Below are 11,107 nucleotides of genomic sequence, written 5' to 3' on the forward strand. Positions count from 1 at the left end.
TTCTCATCAATGCCGCCGTCAGTCATGTCTAGGAATACAGACAATAAACGTCACAAAGTGTCCGCCTAAGTCGTCTCCTCAAATAACGATTAGGAGCTGCATTTCCCTGACCTAACAATAACACTTACCTTATGGTTGGAATTGTGTGTGCAAGTAATTACCTACATTTCTGGACATAAGTATGAAAAGCAGTGTATTTGCGGCAGCCGTGGCTATAATTCTGTTTTAGATGAGACGCTAGAGGAAGAGACTTTGCGGGATCTTTTGCCTTGCCCCGAGAGTCCACAGGAAGAGCAGCCAGCGCAGCCCGACCAGGATGCCTGGAGTGTGGAGGATGTCCAACTTGAATTTTTTGACATCAGCTGCATGCCTGAGCAGCGTGAGGAGTTGGGACGCAAGCAGGAGGTTTCTTCCCAAACGGGCTGTGCAAACTGTCTCCCCGCTAACCAAGCACCAGTTATTGATGCAGAGGAAAGAGCGTTATTAAATCTTCTCAAGTTCGACAACCGGGTCCCTCGAGGATCTCGTTGGAATGCGCCTGGCGTGTCCAGGAGATATGTTACATTGGTTGAGTGGCCAAAGCGTGTGGAGGAAGAAAAGGACAGACACAAATATAAAAAGAGATCACGGTTGGATAAAACTAGCAGCATGCTGGAAAGACTGCAAAGCCGTTTAAACCGCGCAGAGGTGCAAAAAGCAGCTGCTGCGTCTTTGGATAGTGGCAAGGCCTTGGAAGGTAAGGCTAAGGTAAATGTGGTATTAACATTGGAGAGGTTTTCAATTAAACCCCGCAAAGCCAAAATCAAGTGTTGGCAGCCAAGCCAAACAGATAAGAATTAAACACAAGAAATAAAGGCGATCAGCGTCACAGCAAACACGATCAGTTATGGCAAACTTAAAGGGAACCTCCAATGCTATTTTAAATTAGGCCGTTCATTCCCACGACTGAAACGTTCATTCTCCCAACTATTTCCTTAAAGTTCTTTGTTGGGTAACCACGAGAATTTGGAGTTATATCATGATCACACCTCTTCAGCTGATAATAATCTTCATTCTCAATACCTGTCTGACTCACATTTCATTGAAATTGAGAGAAGAATTTACATCACTCCCGGCGGGCCAAAGGGTTAAAGATGAACTTGAAAATTTGTGAAAAAAGTTTTAGTATCCAATAAAAGAGAATTTTAGTATCGCTTGCTTTTACTTTTACAACAATGTAAATTTCTCCGTGCGGCTCTCTTGAATAATGGTGACTTGTTTCGGTTGCCTTTGTCAGTTTTTCGGGACATAAAAAAAGGGGTAACCTTAATCGATTCTGAAAGTCATTTGTTTCGGATTCAAATAGTTTGAAGTTAATTCAGTTGTTGTAAAAACGTAGTTGTCGGTTAGGAACACTTGATGACGTTTATCGGAAGCGATCGTGCTTCTCATTGCTCGCAGTCTTGAACACAAGTTTGTCGTTAAAAGGAACCTCCTCCCCTACGAAAGAATAATCTTAAAGCGAACAAGTAATGTTTGCAATCAAATGTATTCGACACTTTTTTCAAATGTGTTTGTATCCTGTAACAATAAGGCGGCCCTAACCCTAACCCTAACCCTAACCCGGAGAATTTGAAAACAAAAACAAGCGATTCTGAAATTCATTTTTTTCGGATACAAACGCTTTCATTGAAAAAAGTTCAACCAGTTTTGATTGTAAATAATTATAATGTTCTGTGGTTCAAGGTTATATTTTCGTTTTTGGGTAGATTCCCTATTAGAGAGCATTTTAGTACATACCCGATTCGTTCTCGAAGTTTCTTTTGTGTTCTTTTTAAAAAAACAAGCACTGTTATGAAGCCTGTAGTGTTTGATGTTTTTTATTTACATGTAGAGACTTTGTCGAATGGTGTTCAAACCAAGATGCCGAGATCAGGTAACGTCAGACCACAGCGTAGAGCTGCAACTATTCTGAACATAGATTCCAGTGATCCTGGAAAAATTCTCCACCCTCCGAAGAAAGCAGGTATCGCGTTGCGTTGGGTGTAATGATAATAGTGACAGTTGTTTAAATGTCTAGTCTTCTAGCGTTGGGACACTAGTTAGGAACACTGTAAATTGAAATAAACTCAAATTAACTTAAATCAAATCAAGCGTTGGTTTTTGAGGAGAGGGGAAAACCGGAGGAAAACCTCTCGGTGCAGAGTAGAGAACCAACAAACTCAATCCATATGTGACGCCGAGTCTGCGAATTGAACGCGGGCCACATTGGTTCGAAGCGAGTGCTCTAACCATCTCACCAGCCCATTCTCGTCACCAGAGCCTCGGATCGACCCCAGGCTCTGGGAAACTCTGTGTAGGAGAGCGTGCGCCGTGGGGTTCTTATTGCCAAAAATTGGCTATTTGAGCCTTACGGCGCCTGCTCACTCCTCGTGCTAACATGAATGCACCAATTAGAGACGCTTTTGATTGTTCGTCAGGAAAATCAATGAGAAAACGCTTTGTTTTAGGGTTCCCCAGAGCTCTTCTTCTTCCTCAGTCAAGAGAAGAGTTCTGGGGTCGAGATTCTTCACCAGCTCTGCTACTCGTGTGTTTCACGGACAACTTCTCGTCTTATTGGCCTTTCATCTGAGGACAAAATAGCGTATATTTATCGAAAGAAGCTGAAAACTGATGCTGTCACTTTGTTCATATGATTCAATTAACTGCACTGCAAGTGTTATTATTGTTCGGAAGCATGGAGCGGATGAACTAGATTTAAATGTGAAAGAAAGTAGACAACCTTTTCAAATTCAAAAGTGGCATGTGGATAGTTCTCCTTCGGTTTTCGGGAGTGTCATAGTTATCAACAATAGCACTTTCAAAGATCTAACTTATGCCCAGTTTCAATCAAATAAGTAGATAAAATAAAACTGGTGTGACATTGCCGCTTGAAAGTCTCGGTTTCCTATTATTTCAAAAGACCAACACTAAAGTGATCAAGAGATACAGTTAGAGCAATGTTCATAGCAAAAACAAACGTTTAAAAGTTCGTGTTAGCGAAGAAAACTCCTACCTGGGCAAGGATTTCTTCTGATATTTTTTATCCTGTGTCGCAAGCTGTTGTAGCTACAATTGTAGCCTTCGTGTAGCTCGCGTACGTCCAGTTGTCGGGCTTTTGGTGACAACGGGAAATACGTCTGTTACGATGGCAACTGAGCTAGCTAGGCTGCAGTTTGCAGTCCCAACCGTTCGTTGTTTCCTTCCCTCGCTCATTTGTTCATCCTCTGGCAAGTAATTTATCAGTAATTTTATTCATTTCTGGTAATTGTTGTCAGGACCAAACGGAGCAGCTTGTAGCACAGCCCCTGATCATGATGTTGGACGTGGGAGTCCTGAACTAGATCTGTCAGTACCTCATCATTTACCAGAGATGGACACTGAAACCCCACGGTAATAAGAACTTCACCCTGCGCTGTTGGTGTTTGGTCATTAGCGACCTTCAGATTGGAGTACGAGGACGACGGCGAGTACGAGTTCTCAGTTCTGAGCACGCGCATTTCAAACATTTTCGTTCTTTAAACCTTATGCGCGTGCTCAGTACAAAAAAACTGGTTCTCATTCTCGTACTCCAATCTGAAGGTCGCTATTGCGCGAGGCGACGAGGCACAACAAGTAGCTATAAATGACAACTAAAACTAACCTTAGCCTCAATTTTTTAATATAAGTGTAATAAAAATGGTTAGGTAACGTCGTCTGACTGGCTTAATTCCATACCTCTCTGTCGAGCACTCACATATGAAACCAGGCTTACCTGCAATTTGTGAATCAAGTTCTGTTGTACCAACGCAAAGGGAATAATTCTGGTAATGAATAAAAGGCAATGAGAGCTCTAAAGTACCACGTTGTCCCCGCGAAATGCGTAGAAAAGCGTTTACTAGGAAGTCTCTCTCAGTTGCTTTGGCTGTTGTGCGAAGTCATTCTTCTTGGCGCTGACCGAAAAAATTGCTTTTATTATACGCTTTTGCCTGTGGGGGAGACCGTTGCGCGATGCCCGAAATAACAGCTACGAAGAAGTCTTTCAATAAATTCCTAGCTTTCATCGTATATATTGTTGTGGTTCGTCACATAGTCTTTCCTCCTCATCAAACGGCTTCTTTCTCGTGGCGTGCATTCCTTTCCCTTCGACAGAAAAAAAATAACTGGAGATAACTTTATTCGTGGTTGGATGATCAGCTGTTGTTCGGAAGAAAAGAGGCTACGTCAGAGGCTACTCTATGTTTTGTTTTATCTTGGCAAGGGTTGCCAATCACTCTAATGAACAGCTTATATAATGTTCGTGCGTGTTTTGCATTTTAGTCTAAAGGGGAACGTTTATTCCTACTGAGGAATAACTTTCAACGGAGGAAATGATATTTGCAATCCATTTTTGGTTTTCTGGTTTTTTTTTTCAAAAAAGTATTTCAGAAAAAAATGAATTTTAGAACCTCTTATTTCAGTTTTGTTTTTAAATTTTGCGGACGCTTTCATCTTGAATAACTGTGACGTGTTACGGTTGCATCATGGTTCTGACGGAAAGAGCTTTTGTTTGGTAAGAATTGACCTAATCGGCTAACTCAATGTTGTACCCAATTCAAATCTCCTGGGGTTAAGATTCTTTGTGTATTGTATTTGCATTATAATGTAGTATTCACATTTAAATGATATGGAAATACCTGGAACCAAATGTCTTATTCCCAAAGTATTTGAATTTGGTTCAACATTGGTCTAACAGGGCGACCATAACACGTCACAATTATTCAAGATGGCGGCGCCCGTAAAATTTAAAAACAAAAATAAGCGATACTGAATATATATATATATATTTTTATTGTTATTATTATTTTTTTAACATTTAGCCATTATAAACGAGTTCAGAGTTTCAAAAAACGTGTGCGCTTCGGGATAAAAGCAAGCATATATTGAAAAAACAAAACAAAACAAAACAAAACAAAACAAAAGATTTCTAATTCAAATTCTTGAAGCTATTTACCATTACAAAAAAGACAATGAAATGCTTGTTTTTATCCAAACGCGCACATTCGTTTCTTGAAACTTCGAACTGGTTTACTGTAAAGCTGATCATTCTTAAGGAAAGCTGCATTTTTTTGATGGAATGGGTGTCTTGTTTGTTGTCGTTGTGCTAAATCCTTTCCCATTTTGTAAGTACTGACTGGTCTTATTCGGAATTTGCTTACAGCGCGCGGTCTAAGGATACCAAACGCAAAGTACATCGCACCAGTGCCGGTCCCTCCTCCGTGGGGAGTGAAGGTATAGTGGCGGTTTTACGGATGTTTAAGAACTCAACCCTTTTATTTCAGGAGACTCATGCAATCGATACAGCCTGACAATTTGTAGGTCATAGGTAACTAGGGTGGCTCAGCGTAACAATTCATAGAACTTGAGTTTTCTATGGTGTAGTTACAATCGGAGTGGAGTTACGAAAATGTTTTGGCTAACTTGATTATTTCAGTGTGGTATGAAATCTCTAGTTCTAGAAAGAGACACTTGTGAATCAGACACGTCCTCTTTGTCTCCACAATCTCATCTGTGCTTTGACTCTGTTTTTCGTCGCAGGTCTTCAACTAACTTCCCAGTTACTATCCGATCTGAAACGTGCCTCTGCCATCAATAAGACTTACAGAATGAGGTACTCGGCCACCGAGGAGGAACTTCTACAGTCTCTAAGCAGCGCCTCTCCTGCTCAAGGTACTTCAAATTAAACTCGAATACGTTCGAATTCATCCTTTGCGCATTTCCCCGTTTAAACGACTGGTGCCCTAAGTCTTAGAAAGACATTAATAGCGACCTTAAGATCTACGACGGCGACTTCAACGAAAGCGTCACCTCAAAATATCACTTTGCTTTAGCATAATTCTTTCGCGGTTATTCTATCTCGTTCACTTCTTACAATTTGTGCGAAGTATCCTAAAACGAAATTGTTACGAGCAGTTACAAAGTGAAAATAGTGAATGAAAGATTCTCTGTTGCCGCATGCTCACGTTGTCGTCAAAACCTCAAATTTGGTGATTTCACGTCGTCGTTATGCAGAGGACCGCAAAGATAGGGCCCCTTTTCCTGAAAAATAGGGACCCTGCAGGAGCTTAGGCGGGGCAAAGTTACTTGCACTCCATGACTAGGGTGGAAAAAATATTTCGTGATTCTCTTTCCATTTCATCAACGCCCGTTCAAATTGGAGCTCTTGCAATGGTGGGCCCTCGAAAATATTGTAAATGCCTTTAATTTCCTTTTTTTAAAATACAATAATTATCCTCTTGTTATTATTTACATTCTTACTCCACTCATAAATTCCATATAGTACGTTGCATATGACACTAGACTATACTGTATTACATTCAACTAATACATTTGTGCACCTTATTTGTTCACGCAATGACAATGATGCGCCGTCTTGGCCACCTCGCACAAGCAAGGAAAATAACCAGTTATAATTACTGGATTTGATTTGTTTGCCTCGAGACAGATCTTACACGTCGTGATCTTTTTGTCGGCATCATACGCAAGCCATGTGTATTTCGATCGTCATGCATCCACTCTTGAAAAACACTGTGTTTCCTCAATGAAATAGCTTTTTGACCTTGCTTGCTACATTGTCCTCTTCACTGTTCACTTCCCCAGCAAGCGTTTCGATGGTCATCTGCACTTTCTTAAATTCTTAGTACTTTAGGGCGAAAGAAAGGATCCAATTTTATCCGTGCCGCGACGAATAACATGAGCCCGCACTCTAAATTATCTGTTACACAAAGTACCTACCTGCGTAACGCTCGTGTTACTGACGAAGGCAAAAGTCGATAAAATTAAAGGCTTTGAAATGGAATACTTTGAAGAAGCAAAGAGCTGGAGTATTCGTTGGAACCATAAAAAGACTGCTAACTTACTTCTAAAAGTATGTTTCGCTAGTAGCATCCTTGTGTGCCCAAGTGGGCGCATTTGAATGACTTTTAATGGGCCGTTTCTATTTTTTTTGCTGGAATCCCGCAAGGGCGCAGCCTATTTGGAAAAAAATAAGCACTCGTAATTTTTTTTCAAAGCCTACAAATTGCATTTGTCCTAAGGCTTGAAAAAATCCCCTCGTGCTCATTTCTTTGAAATTGAACTCGAAATATCATACTTAAAAAGTGGTAAAAAACGTTCTCTGGTGAACTGATTAAAGTATAAGCTTTCTGCTATCAATCTATAGTCTTCAACAAATGAAAAAAATATTTTAATAAAACTGGAATACAAAAGAAGTGTGAATAAAGCTAGGGGTAAAAATGTGTACAGTAAAATGGAGTATTGCCTTGGCAACGGTTACTGTCCGCGCTGACCGTTTTGGCAGTGTTCCAGGATTCTGGCAGTTTTCGAACGCGGTAGTTGCCCTTGTCGATTACACACGCATCATTCGTACCCCTTTTCGTAAATATTTCCATTGACGCTCCAACTGTTTCATTCGTTAAAGGCTATAGACTGATAGCCGAAAGCTTAACCAGAGAACGTCGTTAACCTGTTTTTAAAAATGTATCTTCCTGGTTACATCTCCATTTTTACTCGAAATATGGTATTAGCTATAAAAATTTTGCGATTGCTGAGTGGTGATCTCTATCTCAGTCGGCAGTAAAAATGACGTTACGACTGTTGATGACGTAATCCCTTCCTTTGGTTCATCGCCTGGTTCCACTGGAGACGAGTATCACTTGGTGCACATAAGTGCTGATGAACTCAGCGACAACTCGTCCACTACCCCTCCCCCAACGACGATGATCCGAAAAAGAAACTCACCCACTAGGAGCAACGAGAGTGGAGAATCTGAAGATAGCCCCACAGGAAGCCCAGGTACGTTAGCATTGGATGATGTGTTTTTATCTTGGGCAAAACGTTCTTAGCTTCCCTCTTTTATGGCGGGCAACTGTTGCTTCCTAGAGTTAAATAACAAAGATGGTCATAACAAGAAGAATCATTTCGGAGCACTTTAAACATATCATTTCCTTCATCACGCCCTTTCACGGGGGACACATGAGCAAAACACCTTTTTCCAAAATGGCCGCCATTTAAATATTCTTTTGTTTTTATTCAAATCAGCCCTTGATGCCTGGTTCTTAGCCTTGAAATTCAAAAGAATATTTTGCCTTGAACGAGGCATCAAGGTCTAATAGCCCATTTCCGAGTTGCTGCATGTCTCAGTTTCAAAACGAGTCCTGGTGCACAGCCATTCAAATGTAAATGAGTTGCGTATTCTTATGCAAATCAAACTCATTTCCCTTACAATAGTTGAGCACCAAGACTCACTTCGAAACCGAGACAAAGAGCCACTCGGAAATGGCCCATTTGAATAAAAACAAGAGAATATCTAAATAGGGGCCATTTTGGAAAAAGGTGTATTGACCTTCTCCCAACTGTGCGGCTTCATAGCTCAGTTCGCATTGCATTGCACCGGCATCACATCGGTCACAGGTTCGAAGCCCATTGAAGCAGCCTGAATTTTTCAGGTGTCGTTATGAGACAATTGCTTAAATTGTCCGGGTATGTGCTAGCTTTCTGTCTGTCTGTGTTGTTTACAAAATTTCTGTCATTTCAATGGTATCACATTTTTTTAAACGACAGAAATGCAAACTGTTAGCTAACCCCCACGAGGACACTCCCAGGGCTTTTCGATCACGGTCAGTGACGAAGCCCTAAGAGTGTCTGCGCGGGAGGCTAACTGTTAGCTTCTCACTTGAACATTTTCTTGGGGTCGTTTTTTCAAAGTTATAATAAACAGAGAGGAATGTGACGTCAGACCTGTGGCTGTTATTGTTTTCTTAGATATCACCAGTCCTCCACTGAAGAACTGTAGCAGAGAGGATGACACAGGAGTGGTTGACAATTAATGCGAAGCATGGAAATTATTCTGACTTAATTATGATGACGTTGTACATAATACTCTGACTAATGTTGAAGATATGCATAATTTATTTATCGGAGAGAGATTTATTTAGTTGTGTTACCGTGAAGTGTTGATAATTCTAGTTTCTCTTGAGAAAAAGTAGCTTAAAATTACTGTGAAGTTTTACTATATGTTGCTACAAAGTTTCCTTTGAAATATCATTTTGGGGATCTTTTTTTTGCTTCGTGGTCGTATATGTAGACTTCTGCTCCCCAATAAGAGAGATCAAGCTTTCCGTGTTGTCAACTTCTGCAGCTGAAGTGCAGAGATATACCCTGGTCACAGAGGTTTTTCTTGAGCCGCGAGAGAGCAGCGAAGCGCCGAAGACGAGTCGCGAAACGGCGAAAAGAGAAAAACCACTGGTTACCTTGGACTTGAATATCACTTTCATGCAGACGCCATCTGTCAAACGCGTCAAATTGAAAATTACAAAAGGGACCAATGGCAACTTAGCAATCAAGCCTCCCGTCGGTATTACCAGTCAAACGAACCAATCATATTGATTTGCGTGTTTGTAAAAATATCAACCAATCTGAGCCTGACCCTGGCGTCTGCATGAAAGTGAGATTTAAGTCAAGGTAACCAGAGGCTTTCTCTTCTCGCCGCTTCGCGACTTGTCTTCGCTGCTTCGCGGCTCTCTCGCGGCTCAAGAAAAACCTCTGGTAACAGAGATAGAGCTTTTTTGCGTTTTCCGTCAACGGGAAACGGCAATCGCTTGTCATAAAACTACGAAAATCCTGACTAATGGACAAGAAATGGGCTACAACACTGTAGAAGTTCTTTGAGTTTAAGCAAAAAGCAAATTAAAACCAGACGTTTCCGTTTGCATATACATGGCAACAATTCTCCATTCCGATTGGCTAAGAATGATGCAGTTTCCAGGTAACACTGTGCAGAAATGAGGTAATTCAGTGCAAAAAGTGCTAACCAACCAAGCATTCTGATTGGGCAGGGATCAGAGAAAGTCTCACATGGCCAATCAATTGCGGGCAATTTTTTTGCGCGAAAACCTTGCATTTCATTTGATAATTACGATTATCTTGTCGCGAAATTTTTTCTTGTATTTTATGATAAGTAATCACGTGATTTTTCTCGTGCAATTTGGGTCAATGCAATATGGCTACCGCAAGTTTGCCATCGTCCTGTGAGGAACAACAAAACAATAATTTGGACGAATATTCGGACGACAGTGACGATGAAAGCGAGAAAGTGAGAAAAGCTAAAAAAGCTAAAAAACCAGACAACGAGAAGTGGAGTACTAGTTTGATATGCAACCTAATAGATGAGTACGAGGCACGGCCATGTTTGTGGAACATTTTTTGCGATGACTACCACAATCGGGATGTTTACATTGTTTACATTGTTTGTTTACAATCGCGCGCGGTAGGAGACTAGGTACCAGTTAGCTGCGCCAGCACATTGCGCGATTTCGTCAACTATCATGAACTATCATGGACCGTTTGATCGCAAACATGATAGTCAATGATAGTGAATGATAGTTGAAACTATCATCAACTATCATCAACTATCATGACCGTTTGAACGGGGCTTTAACTTGGTAAGGTCCGGGACGAATCCACATTTGAGGCCGACCCTAGATTTGCTTCAGAGCGGTTTTCAAATGAGTGTCGTAAAACCCAAACCAAGATAATTACTTTGGTCAATCAAAAAGGACGGAGGCAATCCAGTAAACCAATCAAAACTACTAATTACACGTAGCTGACACAAAGCGCGGGAAAATGTGCACGCGCGAGCCACGATTGGTTTTGGTTTTACTTCTGATTGGTTGAAAAAGTGGCGCGAGAACTTTAAACCAATCACTGAGTGAAGTAATGCAAAACCAAAGTAATTCACTATCAATTGAAAACCTCTCTAGATAAAGTGACAACAGGACGGGGAAGTGGGTTAATACTACTCAAAGTACCACAAATCGATATGCTCTAAAAGTAGAGATTCCCTTCAAACGCTGTGATTAAGAAAGTGAAGAAGGTTTTCCTGACATTTTTGGTTGTAACACAACTACGTTTGAATTTGTTAGGCTTTGAGATAAAAAGCCGCACGAATTTGTCTTTGTCGGACCATGAAACAAGATAATTCGCTTCCGTTTTAAGGAGATCTTAGTTTTTGACGGCCGAAATCAATTAATAATTAACAATTATTCGCTGAAGGCGAAGTGATTATTCACCG

General features: G+C 40.8%; 1 protein-coding gene across 1 annotated transcript in view; it reads left to right on the forward strand.

Moving 5' to 3' along the window:
* The window catches only part of LOC137977357 (uncharacterized), an 11,008-nt gene extending 1,999 nt beyond the window's left edge, over nucleotides 1–9,009 (forward strand). Inside the window, exons 2-8 of the mRNA XM_068824582.1 lie at nucleotides 181–736; nucleotides 1,874–2,005; nucleotides 3,297–3,411; nucleotides 5,198–5,268; nucleotides 5,575–5,706; nucleotides 7,606–7,830; nucleotides 8,800–9,009. Coding sequence (XP_068680683.1) covers nucleotides 181–736; nucleotides 1,874–2,005; nucleotides 3,297–3,411; nucleotides 5,198–5,268; nucleotides 5,575–5,706; nucleotides 7,606–7,830; nucleotides 8,800–8,864 — 1,296 coding nt within the window. The 3' untranslated portion in view covers nucleotides 8,865–9,009. The remainder of the gene's footprint in view (nucleotides 1–180; nucleotides 737–1,873; nucleotides 2,006–3,296; nucleotides 3,412–5,197; nucleotides 5,269–5,574; nucleotides 5,707–7,605; nucleotides 7,831–8,799) is intronic.
* The last annotated feature ends 2,098 nt before the right edge of the window (nucleotides 9,010–11,107 follow it).

Source organism: Montipora foliosa, chromosome 11 (genome assembly GCF_036669935.1).
Source record: "Montipora foliosa isolate CH-2021 chromosome 11, ASM3666993v2, whole genome shotgun sequence".
Lineage (NCBI taxonomy): Eukaryota > Metazoa > Cnidaria > Anthozoa > Scleractinia > Acroporidae > Montipora > Montipora foliosa.